Source organism: Peromyscus maniculatus, chromosome 1 (genome assembly GCF_049852395.1).
Source record: "Peromyscus maniculatus bairdii isolate BWxNUB_F1_BW_parent chromosome 1, HU_Pman_BW_mat_3.1, whole genome shotgun sequence".
NCBI classification, from domain to species: domain Eukaryota; kingdom Metazoa; phylum Chordata; class Mammalia; order Rodentia; family Cricetidae; genus Peromyscus; species Peromyscus maniculatus.
In genome coordinates this window covers 90,029,140-90,043,383 of record NC_134852.1, presented here as the reverse complement: position 1 = coordinate 90,043,383, position 14,244 = coordinate 90,029,140, and the positions used below count along the sequence as shown (strand labels likewise).

Genomic DNA, 14,244 nt, shown 5'->3' with positions numbered 1-14,244 from the left:
CCTAGCGGGCTGAAAAGGAGCATTCTGGCATTGTGTGCCGTGGGGAGATTCCAGAAAGGGGAGAGCCAGGCCTTTCCTCCCTGCCCAGGTCTGTATAAAATAAGTCTTCAGCCTGATGTGATGTCACAACCATTTGTGGTTTTGGAAAGGGAAGTTGCCCGGATCTGTGGTTTCTTTGCCAAACCAGACTTCACAAATCAAATGTTTGGGTTGAGAGTATAGTTCAGCTTGGTAGAGTGTTTGCTTAGCATGCAAGAAGCCCTGGGTTCGATGTTCAGCATTAGCCAGGTGTGGCGGTATAGGGTGTAATCCCAACACTTGGCAGATTGGGGTAGGAAGATCAAGAATTCAAAGTCATCATCAGTTACTGAGCAAGTTCAAGACCGATCGGGACTGCTTTGAGACCTTCATCTGCCCCACTGCCCTTCCCGTCTCAGTTCAAACCCGAGCCCCGGGGCTCTGTACGATGACTCTTCCCGGGCTCATATGCCTCCTTCAGACGATGTCAACCATCTCCCCAGTGCCAGGACCAATGACTAAACTCCAGTGGTTCTCAACCTTCCTAATGCTGCTACCCTCTAACGTAGTTCCTCATGGTGTGGTGACCCCCAACCATAAACTTACTTTTGTCGCTACTTTGTAACTGTAATTTTGCTACCGCTATGAATCATAATGTAACTATCTGATATGCCAGATATCTGTGACTCCTGTGAAAGGGACATTTGACCCCCGGGGGGTCGCGACCCACATGTTGAGAAACTCTGGGCTGGAGGCCCCACTCTAGGTGGGAGTCCTGTGGCAGAACTATGAAGGTACCTTCCTTCCTGCATGCACGCCTCAGGGTTTGGCATTTGCTGCCATTTAAAGAATTGCTGTAGAACTGAATGGTATTGTAAAATAAAATAAAAGGAAAAACAAACAAACAAACAAAAAAGAATTGCTTTTCTGGGAGAAATAAAATGCACTACCATTTCTTCTTTAATAGGCCCCAACAAGCTAAAGAATAATTCCACCAAAGGACAACTTGGGGAATCAATGCACTTATTGGGCTTCCTTATGGAGCCTGGGTGAGAGCGACTCACAGGAGCCTGGGAGGACGTCAAAGCAAACACACGCTAAGTCTTCACCCTGTGTGGACGATGGCCTCCCCGTAGAGGCATTGCTGGAGCTCCAATCTTCCCAGCTCATAGACTTTACCACTGCCTGAGATCCCAGGCCCCACGCAATTAGGGCAGAGGTACATACTGACGGGTGGGGGAGCAGCTGAAATCTCAGATGAGGGCCCGGAGACCCTCCCCAGCTCCTCGCTACGAGGGACTGTCAACAGTCAGCAAGCCTCATTGTAAGCAGGTGCAGCCGATCTCTTTTGCTTAAAGGAGAGGGTTCTACAACACCTGCTCAACATTCTGGAAAGCTCCTTTCCCACATCATGATCTGCCTAACAGCCCCCTCTTCTACATTCACTCATTGACGGGGCCTTACCCTTTTCTAGAGGAGCAGTCATAAATGCTGTGCATTCTATTCGCTCTCTTGGGGCTCTCCCACAGAGCTGGAACCATTTCCCAGAACCTGCCTGAATTGTACTGAACTTTTATCCAAGTGTACAGTGTGTTCCTTTGGACCCAGGTACTGGTGATTACCAGGCCTGTAGAAGGAAGCCCTGACCTCAGCTAGGGAGTTTCCTGATCTTCCTGTTTCACCTGACAGCATCAAACAGCAAGCCAAGCCCACAAGCCTTGTTGATCAGGTGATAGGAGTCACTCAGGGCAAACCTGTCAGCCTTCCAAGGACACATCCCATCAGTTGCTCACCCGTCATGACATGCAGCAGCTACTGGACGGCTCTTCCTAATCCCCAGTCATGCACTGAATGGACACTCACGATATGGCTCTGGTATGACTTGGTATTTCCCAAAGATTCCTAGGGGCTTAGTTCCCAGTGTGGATGAATCATGAATGTGAGGGTGAATGATACACACACCACTTTCATGAGTGGATTAATTGGGTCCCTTGGAAGCCCTAGGCCTTTGTGAATTGTATTTGGCATTGTGCAAGAAGGCTCACAGTGGTTTCACTCTGTATGGATGGCCTCTCCCACTTCCTGTCTTGCCGTGGGGTCCTTTCCACAAGTGTTTCCACTATCATCAGCCAACACAGGACCTTCAGCAGAGTCCTGCAGACCAAGCCTTTCTGTCTTACTCAAGTACCAGCCCCAGGTGTTTTGTTATATGATATGAAACAGAATGGCATCAGAGGCGACTCTCCCTAGAGGAAACCTGCCCTAGAAGTTCAACTACCTTGAATCAGGGCTGCGGCAAGAGGATCTCTAGAGGTTCCAAGTCTAGTTCACACAGTGAGACCATTCCTCAAAGCAAAGCAATTGAAATGCTTGAAGAGTTGATGGGAATGTAAAATGATGCAGCTGCTGTGGAAAGGAGAGTTGTCCAAACTCTTACACACAGTATCATCACATGACCCAGCAGTTCCCCTCCTGGGAATCTGTCCAATTGTTTGAAAGCAGGATATCAGTGATCTCTGCATACCATGCTTATGAATACTTTACTCACAATAGCCAAGAGGGGAAACGACTGAGCAGATGTTGTTGTGCAAGGGTAGGTGACTAACATTATACACACACCAAGGAGTCTTCTTCCTAAAGGGCAAGGTCTAACAGAATGGCAGCACACGCTTACGACGCCAGCCCTGAGTGGACTGCGGCAGGACTGCCTGAGCTCCATAAGGAGTTACAGACAGCTGGGGCTCTACCATGAGATCCCTTTTCAACAGCAAACAGAAATCCCTCAAACCATTTTTAATGTGAGAACACAGCGCCAGGGAGAGACCAAATTAAACTGTGTGCTATGTAATAGGGCAACTCCAAAAGGAAGTCAGAACCTGCTCTAGATCTAACGTGTGCCATCTAAAGATGCCACCTCTAGCCAGCACCCAGCAAAGCTCAGTGCTCTAGCCCTCCCCAACCCTCAACCAACCAACCACCCTTCGGCCCAGCTTGACTATTTAGAAAGGATCACTCCACCCACTTTTCCAATTGAGCTTTATTCCTGCACTAACGGTCCAGTACCACGAGCAAGCTGATTTCTCACAGTACACTTCCACAGGCTATCAGATCCACCACCCTTCAAGCCACAAATGAAGCCCTCAAGCTACTACCCAGCAGCGAGGTTGGCACAAGTTGTTGCTTTTTAAGGAAACAAGAGCTTAACCCTGGCACCAGGCCAGAAGTGGTGATGATTCGGCCAGCTCTCTTCCCCTGGTAGGGAGGAACAAGCAAGCAAACAATCGGTGACTAAGGTTTTGTGCATCGGGGCCTCGGCTGACAGTGGAAAGTGTGGACTCAGTAGTGTCCCTTCCTTTCTGACCCTGTCTGGGTTACCGCTCTCACTTTCCCAAATACAGTGGCTGGATGCTGATGTGAAGCCAAAAGCTGGTAACAAGACCTGCAGAGAACTCTGAACTCCCCTGCAAAGCCCTGGCCCTGGCCCCCACCTCATCTGCTGGAAAAGCCAAACCAGAGGCCTCCCCGGGCCATAGCAGCTCAGAAGTCAGGCACTGGCCTGAATAGAACCCATTCTCTTCCATCACTAGGATGCATGCAAAGCACCTAAATGTTCCTTGAGGTAGTCTATCACTCTCCCCACTTTACAGAGGGAAACAGGCTCCACGGGGAAGCCACAGGCTTGCCTAATGTCTCAATATTACGTAGCGGTAAGGATGAGGCTTTGTGAGAGGATGGTGTGATCTGAGCCCTTGCTTAGTAACTTAGTCCCCTAAAGTTACCCTTAGGACATAGGAGAGCTAAGAAAGTAAGAGACGGGTGTTGTTGGTTGTTTCTGCTCTTTTGTGGGGGGCCCACCACCAGCTCCCAAATAAATCACACATGGAGGTTTAGTCATACCTCCTTTTCTTAAAAGTCTCCAAAAAGTATCCAACTTTTCTTAATCTTTAAATCATCCCAACTACCTTTAGCCTCTGGGCTTTTCCTTTCTCTTACTTCTGTAAATCTTACTCTCACTCTGTGGCTTGCTGTGTAGCTTATGGCTGGCCCCTAGAGGCTTCCTCCTCTGGCTACCTCTTCTCTTTATTCTTCCATCTATTTTTTCCTCCTATTATATATTCTCTGTGCCAACCCCACCTGTCCTTTCTCCTGCCTTGCTACCGGCTGTTCAGCTCTTTATCAGACCATCAGGTGTTTTAGACAGGCACAGTAACACAGCCTCACAGAGTTAAACAAATGCAACGTAAACAACAGTAACACACCTGAAAACAAAAACAATGTTTGTCCTACTGCAGACAGGGACCTAACTCTAGGTTACGGTGATCCTGAACACATCTGTGGAAGAACAGAGGTGGCAAGAACAACTGAACTTCACCCTGCCAGAGGGGGAGACGGAGCTCCAGGACAGACTGCACCCCCCACTCCTGGGGGAGACGCTTTACCCCAGAGCAGCACAGCACTGACCCCGAAGTCTTGGCTCAGGGAGCCAGTGACAGCCTTGGAAGGTCCTTCCACACTTTCCCTGTACCCACTGGGCACTAGGACAAGGTCTGCCTAGTGTCATTAGCATCCCTTAGAAGCAGGAGGTGGGGCTGGGAACCAGCATGTGGACAGGGGAGTGCTCTGCCCCTGTCTACCAGGCTGCTCCCTGCCCCATGTGCCATCGCCTGCCCCTTCCTCTCACTCCCTCCCTTCCTGGGCCTCCCGCATCATTTCTCCACTGGTGCTCTGGGTCAGCTCGTCAGGCCAGTACTGGTCCTCCATGAACTGCTCCACGTCAGTGCTGCTGTCGGGGCCCCTGTCCTCAGGATGGGCCTTGGCGTTACTGGCCTCTTCTTCTTCCCACTGCACCTCCACCAGCTGGTAGAGCTCCATGGCTGTCATGGCATCTTCCACAGACGAGTGTCCCTGATGACCTACCTGCAGACAAGAGCAAACCCATCACTGTGTGGTGAAAGGGGCCTGACCATCAACCCAGAGGCCAAGCTGGCCTCCAGGGGGCGAGAGCACACACCCCAGAATACCAGCAGCTATGATTTAGAAACGAAATATATCCCAAGGGCTGCTGTGTTGTGGACTTCTTCCCTGGCGGACAGTGCTACTTTGCAAGCTACTAGAAACTGAGGGGGCTTAAGGAAACAGAGGACCAGAAAGAGACCTCGGGAGTATTCTGTCTGTCCTTTCTCTGCTTCCTATTCACTGTGGGGTACATAGCTCCACATGCCACCATGATGTTCTGCCTTAGCACACGGACCCTATTAAACCATGAGCCAAAATAATCCGCCCTTTATGTTGGGGCCGGAGAGAATGCACAGTGGTTAAGAGCACTGGCTGCTCTCCCCCAGGACCTAGGCTCAATTCCCAGCACCTACATGTCGGCTCCCAACTGTCCATAAGTCCAGTTCCAGGGGATCTGATGCCCTCTTCTGGCCCCCAAGAACACATTATGCATGTGGTACACAGACACACATGCAGGCCAAGCACCTATACATACTTAAAAAAAAAATCCCTGCTCCAGAAGTTGGAAGATGGATATCAAACCAACACAGCAAGAGTCAGAACACATCCTATGGGGACACAGGATAGAGCCAGGAGTCGGGTGGGCAAAGACCGAAAGAGATGAACCTGGTGGGATTTGACTATTACTGGGGAATTCACACAGGGGAGGAGGTGGCTACAGCGGTCCACAGTCCCATCACAGTTCAGCAGCTACGAAAGTCAGATGAGCCATCCCCCAACATCCCCCAAGAGATCCTGCACCACATACCTGGATCTTCTTGTGCAGCAGGTGCAGGGCCAGGTCCTTAAGAGAGACCCGAGCTCGGGTGTGGAAGCTGGGCTGGCTGAGCAGATTTGGGACGTAAGTGGTATCCCGGGTCTGGCTCCGAGGATGAACATACTTGAGGGCCTGGAAGTCATTGTGGAGTGCATGCCCCACCACCACCTTGCCCTTCAGGAGCTTCAGGATCTGTGAGGGGAGAGGAGGCAGGAAGGTCCCATGTCAGGAAGGAGACGACCTGAGCTCCCTTAGCGTGGGTGCATGAGCCACTCCACTCCAGAGGGAGACAGCAGTGGGGAAGGGGAGAGTCTATGAGCTCCGGTCGACCATGATGCCCCAAGTTTGAATACAAACCCATCTCAGCACCTGCAAAAGGGATACTATCTCAGCATTCCAGGGAACAGCTGCGAAGGTCAAAGGAAGCCATGGATGGAAGCCATACCTTCAAGGTGAGTGAGCCAAGCAGTTTGCGCTGGCACAGGGACTTCTTAGCTGCAAGACCTTCTCACCCACCCAGGTCTCAGCTCATCAGCCTTCCTTGGAGGACCTCCCATGATCCTCAGCTACCTAGGGACCCTGGTCCTTCTAAGTACGGATTTAGCCTTTACACATTTTACACACTTAGCTCTTGGGATGATCTAGTCTCCCCGCCTGCACAGTAATCTCCACTTGACTTGACCAGTGACGCTCACCCAGAGCACAGCATATACTGACTTGCTTTTGTTTGTTGGGCTGGTCCTTTTGAGACAAGGCTCACTCTGCAGTCCAGGCTAGAACTAACATCAACCCTCCTCCCTCAGTCTCCCATTTTCTGATCAACAAAGACCTGTTGAATGAAACCAAGAGAACCATGCCTGGCGCTGGTAGATACACAACTAAGTGGAAGCCCTTCTTAGTATTCAAGGACTCAGTTCCTTGCTCCTGTGTGTACTGACTCCTCCGACCTGTTCCTTCCCTTCCTCATGCTCAGGGAAACAGGGCTAAAGGCCTGCTAACTCCTGATTATCAGCTGTTGGCCTTCCACAGCCTTCCCTATTAGTATGGGAACAGTTTTTGTGGCAGATGGTAAGACATATTTAAGCTTTATATTGGGATCACCCCCAGTCTCCTACCCCACCTGCCATCAAGTAGGAGAGAGATCAAACCTACCCCACCCCCCCCCCACTAGCCCAAGTGAACTTGCTCCAGGGATTACCACCAACCATAAACATGGACGGGAGGGATCAGAGTTGGAGCTCACACAGACTTACCTTCCTACTGCTTCTACTCATGATCAAGTCTTCAAAGACTTGATGCTTAGGGCATTATGGAATATGTCTTACTTAGGATTTCTATTGCTGTGAAAAAACACCACGACCATAAACAACTTGAGGAGGAAAGGGTTTGTTTATCTTTCAGCTCCACACCATAGTCCATCACTGAGGGATGTCAGGAAAGGAACTCAGGAAGCTGGAAGCAGGAGCTGATGCAGAGGCCATGAGGAGTGCTGCTTATTGGCTTGCTTAGCCTGCTTTCTTACACACCCAGGACTATGGTGATATTTTATTTGTACTAAAATGTTATTTGTATTTTAATAAATAAAGTTCCCCAGGGGTCAGAGCTATTAGCAAGCCATAGGAAAGCTGGGCGGTGGTGGTGTGTGCATGTAATCCCAGCACTTGGTAGGCAGAGCTAGGTAGATCTCTGTGTGTTCAAGGATACAAGCCAGCATTGGAGACACACGCCTTTAATCTCAATACCAACCATAGAAGACCTGGAGGTCTGTACAGACAGGCAGTGACTAGGAGGTCATGTGGTTGGGTTTACAACCAATGAGAAGGCAGAACAGAAACTCTATTAAAAAAGATACAGGAAGTAGGTCTCTTTCAGAGAGGTAGGACCACCATGAGAGAAGGGTAAGGTTTTTAGCTCTTAGTTCTGACTTCTTGGCTTTCTTCTTTGCATTGGTTCTGTGTTTCTCATTTAATAAGACAGTTGGTTACATCTACACAGGACCACAAGCCTAGGTGTAGTGCTGCCCACAGTGGGCTGGGCCCTCCCACATCAATCATCAATCAAGAAAATGCATCACAGGCTTGCTCACAGGTCAATGGGGGGGGGGGGGGCGCGGCGGCGGCATTTTCTCACTTTCAGTTCCTGCTTCCCAAATGACTTTTGGCTTATGTCAAGCTGACAAAACTCGCCAGCCCACTGTGACAAAGGTCACAAGATGAGGTTTATCAGTATTTCCCAAACCTTCCTAATCCCAATAACCCAGAAACGTTAAAAAGTAGTTCTGTTCTAGTGCTCGGTTTGAAAATGTGTATTTGCCGGGCGGTGGTGGCGCACGCCTTTAATCCCAGCACTCGGGAGGCAGAGCCAGGTGGATCTCTGTGAGTTCGAGGCCAGCCTGGGCTACCAAGTGAGTCCCGGGAAAGGCGCAAAGCTACACAGAGAAACCCTGTATCGAAAAACCAAAAAAAAAAAAAAAAAAAAAAGAAAATGTGTATTTGTTCTAATACAACTGTGATAGGGTACAACTTAGGATGTGAATTTCACCTTGGTTTCTGCATAATTTTACTCCCGAAGAAACACCACACGAATGCAGAAACTGCTGCCAGCTGAGTAGAACCCAGAGCACCCAACACTACACGTCTCCAACATCTGCCAGCAACTGTGTGTTTGCCTGGGTGCTGAGCCACAGCAGTCTACCAGTGTCAGACTCAGAAACTCCACCCCCTCTTCACACAGCCCCAGCAGCAGCATCCTGCCCTCGCTTCCACAAGCAATTACTGCTGTCTCTTGCATTTCCGAACCCTAGGCAAAACTGCAGTGCCATTTTAATTAGGTCTCCTTGTGTCTGTGGTAGCACCAAGTCTTTTGAGCATTGTGCCTAAACACCATTTCCTTATAAATATATCTTTATTATATTAAGATATATTCTTTTAATATAATCCTTATAAACACATACACATATATATGCACATACCAACAAACTCAGTGTTGTGCCTGAACACCATTTCCATGGCATAGGGCAGGTGTGGAGGGCCTGGAGTCAGCAAGCAGATAAGCTGGGGGCATAGTCCTGAAGATAGCGACTGCAGCCTTTGATACGAATAAGAGCTTCCCCTTACCAGTACAGGGCTAGGCATGGTTCTGTTGATTAATGAACTCTGGTTAATTTGTGGGGCAAGCTTGCCTAGCATGATTTCTTTTTTGTTTTTTTGTTTTTTTTCAAGACAGGGTTTCTCTGTGTAGCCCTAGCTGTCCTAAAAGTCACTCTGTACACCAGGCTGGCCTTGAACTCACAGAGATCAACCTGCCTCTGCCTCCCCAGTGCTGGGACTAGAGGTGTGCGCCACCATGCCCATCTTAGCTACGATTTTCAGACAACCATGTCAGAGCCCTAGAGATCTATGGGATGGAATCTTTACCGAACGAAGACCCCGGGGCAAGGATCCTAGTCTACTTACAAGGCTTTCACTGTTTCCTATGGTCAGATGCTTTTGCAGACTCCTAGTATATTAGCGGATCTCAACTACTAATCACTTTTCCCAGCACTGAGAAACCATAAGGAGGTGGGCTGGAAGAGCGGCCCTTGACTGAGAACTGCAGGCGAACTGTACAGACTTCAAACCTTTTGTAAGCTGTGCCTCTACCTCTCACATAGCTCTTCTAGCAGCAGCCCTTGGATTTCTATGATCCCATTCTCTGGAAGAGGAACTGCATGTGGGATGAAGTGAAGTGACTTCTGTAGGACACCCCCCCCCAGGTGACTTAAACCAGGGCTTCCCTCCCCAACCTGTCATTCGGGTCAAAACAAGACCCGGAGTCCTCACCTCTTTCTGGGCCACCTGAAAGGGGATGGCCTTGCGCATGTGCTGGCGGGTAATGCCGCTCCAGCGGGTGCGATAGTCCACGATGGGCATCTCAGGCCGGACGTACTTGTCGTAGAGAACGTCTCCGTTGTAACTCACCACAGAGCAGCGGGCCAGCTCACTCACCCGCCCACAGGGGCCTGTACCAACCATCTCACAGTCAATGGCGACACACTTGCTGGGCCCAGGCCTTGGGGCTTCTCTGGGGACAGGCCTTTTCCTGCATGGGCCACCACGGCCAGATCTGGCCTTGGGGCGCTGCCTTCTGCTGCCTGAAGCCTCCGTGTCCGCTGGTGTCTGTGACGGGGAGGCCAGAGGGCCGGAGCCTGGCCCTGGAGCCATGCTCAGCAGCTCCTGCTCCTGTAGCAAGGCTTTGCGGGCCATGAACCGCTGGTGCTGCCGGCTTCTCCTCTTGTGTCTCTTCCGAACCACATCCTTGGAATTCAGGCCGGAGAGGGGTGGACACTGAGTAGACTCAGGGGCTTCTCCCAGCACCATGCCAGGCAGCTCGCAGCGAGGGGTGAGAGGAGCCCTGGAGGCTATCTTCCAACGGGGCAGTGTGCTGGAGAGAGATCACATAGGGGGAGGGGATGGGAGGAGGATGCCAGGCCACCCTGCCTCTTATCCCGTGGTATTTGCAGCTCAAGTACCTGACTGAACCTCAGACACCTTTACGAAGAACTGCACTCGGAACACGGCGCATGCCACACGTGCCCCCGGCAAATTCCTTCTACAAGTGTTACATGGAATCTTCTACCTCCCCACTGACACCAGAGTATCATCACCCTTGTCCTACAGAAAGAAGTGAGGCCCAGAGGCTGAGTAACTTGGTTAAAGGCTGATAGGAATCTGGAGTCAAGCTCACCTCTAAAAGCAGTAGTTTACCAGACTGTTGGGGTTATGGATACAGGGAAGCAAAGGTCACAGAAACAGATTGCAGCTGAACACGACCCATCTAGGATCCCCATGTCTGAACTCTGCAGAGCGAGGTTTAACCTAGGTCTTTATAAACTGCTGTGCCCCCATGTCTGACCTATACCTCACACAGTACGGCTCAATAGCCAGGTCTCTGCTCCTCTCCTCCAGCGAGGCCGACTCTCTTTCCTACACTGGGCAGCCAGTTATCCTCAGGCCAGAGCTGCCTCCAGCTGGACTCACTGCTCTTCCAAAAATACACCCCCGGCCTGCAGACCCAGCTGCTGCTCTGTATCACCAAATGCTGTTCAGGAACCCCTGCATCTCCCCAGTGTTGCAAGGAGGTTCTCTGGGGTCCCAGCTGTGCCACTGACTTTTGTGGTCCTTCCACAAGCCACTCTTACTCCGGAGTCCTCAGTCTATTGGTCAAGTGAGGGAGGCCCGAGACACCCAGGTGGACCAGTAGGCACAAACTGTCTATCAGAAGAGCAGAGAAATTTATCCTGTGCACCGCAAGACACTGGCTTGTACACTCCTCACTCAACAGGTAGTCTTCCGCAGGGCTCCCTCAAGTCAGCAAGCTGCAGCGCCCTACTGGGTCTGCTACCCCTCTCTTATGGCAGACTCTCTTCAGAAGTCCAAGCTGGGCCACCCAGCGTTGGGCCTGGGGGGTACTACAGAGCTCAATGTCCTTGGAACCACAGAGCAATGGGACTAACAGAAAGGGAACCTGAGAACGGGGGCAGACACCAAAACAGGAAGAAACGCTGAGTTCAGGAGGGCCTGGCAACAGAGAGGATGCTGCAGATGTTTTCCCAGGCAGCCCAGGGAGGGAAGGGCGGCTCAGAAAACACAAAGCCAAGAGCCAGGGAGAGAGAGCCAAGAATGTGGTGCGGCCTGTAAACAGCTAGGCAGCAGGGGGTGTGGAAACAGGTAGAGTGGGAACGCTGAGCCTGTGGAAGGGACCCAAGGATGGGCTCAATACAAGGAGGGAGAGAATGGAGGGGTTCAGGGGACATCACAGCTACCTGACTGGAGGATGAGGTTAGACCAGGAGTTTGGGCAGGAGTAGCACAGGAATAGGTAGCAAAAGCAGAGGGGAGGAAAAAGGAAAAGCTCTGTGCTTGCTGATGCCAGCATTTGCATGAGGTGTACTGAGCCACTCAGCCAGCGGGGAGACCCAGTGACCCCTGCTGACTCATCTGCTCTCAACTTGCTCATCCGGTCTCCAAATAGTGCCCTCTCTCTTGAAAAGAGCTTGTTGGAGCTGGAGAGATGGATTGCTCAGTGGTTAAGAGCACTGACTGCTCTTCCAAAAGACCCTGGTTCAATTCCCAGCACCCACATGGCAGCCCACAGCTGTCTGTAACTCAAATTCCAGGGGATCCAGAATCCTCACACAGACATACATGCAAGCAAAACACCAATGCATGTAAAATAAAAATGAATCTTAAAAAGAGCTTGTCAGCAACTTCCTCATACCCGTCTCAGAACTGACAAATTCAGAATCTCAATTTGCCTTAGCCCAGCAATGGGAGAGAAAGCGGCCTAGAGGACCAGTGCTGATCGTGGACTTTGAGGGTGGGGGGTAGGGAGGGCAGATGTTTCCTGCTGGCAAGGTTTGAAAGAAGCTAAAATTAGGTTCCCTTGAGAAAAAGTCTCCGTGGCCTTGAATTTGAAGAGATAAAAGTGGTCACTTCCTATAGTCCCTGGCCTTAAGGATGTGTCAGAACCAACAATTACCAAGGGGACCCACTCCTACAGTTTGCAGCCCTGAATGGAGCTCAATTTGGCTGGAGAGAAGCATTCGGAGGACACAGCCCTTTCAGCAACGGCACGTACACAATTTTCTCATCTTAACTCTGGTCAGTATGGTGGGCACTCGGCTTTCAGGTGAGGGTCCCTGGCCCAAGAGGATTCCAGATGAGAAGGCTCCCAAGAAACTGCAAAGCCAGGATCGTCAGTGGCCTAAGGGCCATCGGCCTGCTGGCAGACCAGGTCTCTATCTGAGGGCCGGCCTAGACCAATTCTAGCACGAAATAACCAGATGACCCCGGGAAGTCACTGTCCCTTAACCGCTAACGCGAGCTTTCAATAGGTAGCCCTAGGCAGAAGGCAAAGTCTGGGGACAGGACCCGAGACCCCACCCTCAAGTTTGGGAAAGCCTGGCGCAATAAGGTGCCCGATGTTACCCAAAAGCTTACCAGACCAAGACAAAAAAAAAAGAAGAAAGAAAAGTACTAGGAGAGCCCCGCGCTCCCCACCGGTTGCGGGACCTCGCCGGAGCCGCCCCCTCAGGCCCACATCCCCCAAGCCGGGCCGGGACTGCGCGAGGCCGCACCCCGGCCTGGGTGCACACCGGCCCGCCCCAAGAGAGGCGAGCGGCTGGCGGCAGGAACCGGCGGCCCGGGACTCCCCACGGCCGGCCCCCAGCTCACCTGAAGACCCTGCCGCGTTTCCCTGGCCTACACGTGGAGTCCTTGCCGGCCGACGCGGCTGCTTGCCCGGACAAGCCCGGCTTCGGCTGCCCGTCTATTGGTTCGCTGGGCCGTAGCGCCCGCCTAAGGCCTCTTCTGATTGGTCTGCCTCGAGTAGGCGTGTCAGACCAGGAAGGGAGGGGCTACCGGCGGGGGCGTGGCTTGTGCGGGGAGAGGGCGGTGTTCGGTTAGTAAAGGGCCAAATGACACATGCGCTCTTCTGTCCCTGACGCCAGTGAAGGCGTCCGGTTTCTGAGCTAATGCCCAGTGAAATTCAACCTCCAAAGAGCTAATGACACAGGTAGCACACCCACATCTGCCTAGTCAGGACTGCAGCCCCTCCCGCCTCGGGGTTTGGAGAATCCGGTGAAATATTAACAGGTGGTGCACGCCTTTAATCCCAGCAGCACTCAGGAGGCAGAGGCAGGAGGATCTCTGTGAGTTCCAGGCCAGCCTGGTCTACAAAGTGAGTTCCAGGACTGACAGGGCCACACAGAGAAGCCCTGGCTTGATTCCCCCAAATAAAAAATAAAATAATAATGATAATAATAATAATATGCAGTATTATGAGAAACTTGAAAAATCAGATTTGCTTCTTCTGCACTGAATTTTGAATTTATTTATATTTTAATTTCAATATTTATTTGATTTGATTTTTTTTTTGAGACAGGGTCTCATGTAGCCTAGGCTGCCCCTACATTTTCTTTTTTCCTTGCATCAAGTTCACCTAATGTCCTCTAGTTGAGGAGGATGAGCAAAACCAGTGTCTCGTGGACATGGAAAAACTACTGCACTCATGAATTTTAGCTCATTCTATGGAAAGAGGTGTTTCTTTATGGAAAACCATTTCCAGAACTGAAAATGGTGGGAGAAATTCTTAACCATTGTAGTTTTCTTGGAGTGTGGTGCTGGGGTAAAAGTCAAGATAGTCAGTTCCAAAAGTCTTTTTTTTTTTGTTTTGTTTTTCAAGACAGGGTTTCTCTGTGTAGCTTTGAACCTTTCCTGGATCTCGCTCCGTAGCCCAGGCTGGCCTTGAACTCACAGAGATCCACCTGCCTCTGCCTCCCCAAGTGCTGGGATTAAAGGCTTTTGCCACCACTGCCCGGCCCAAGAGTCTTTCTATGTGTTTTTAAAAACTGATAATGTGATGGACATGATAACCAGCTAGGGCTACGTAGTGAGACAATGTCTTTAAAGACAA

The 14,244-nt window shown here is 50.9% G+C and overlaps 1 protein-coding gene across 2 annotated transcripts; it reads right to left on the bottom strand.

Annotated features, from left to right (window-relative positions):
* Positions 1-3,040: 3,040 nt before the first annotated feature.
* Aen (apoptosis enhancing nuclease) lies at positions 3,041-13,099 on the bottom strand. 2 transcript variants are annotated; one of them, XM_006970038.4, is made up of 4 exons: positions 13,005-13,099; positions 9,613-10,213; positions 5,783-5,983; positions 3,041-4,935 (listed from the first exon to the last, which is right to left on the bottom strand). In XM_006970038.4, the coding sequence occupies exons 2-4, from the start codon at positions 10,147-10,149 to the stop codon at positions 4,696-4,698; spliced, it is 978 nt and encodes a 325-aa protein (XP_006970100.1). In that variant the 5' UTR covers positions 10,150-10,213; positions 13,005-13,099; the 3' UTR covers positions 3,041-4,695. The 2 variants fall into 2 exon arrangements, with proteins under 2 accessions (XP_006970100.1, XP_042134302.1); XM_042278368.2 differs by lacking the exon at positions 13,005-13,099 and adding an exon at positions 12,771-12,931.
* Between the last annotated feature and the right edge of the window lie 1,145 nt (positions 13,100-14,244).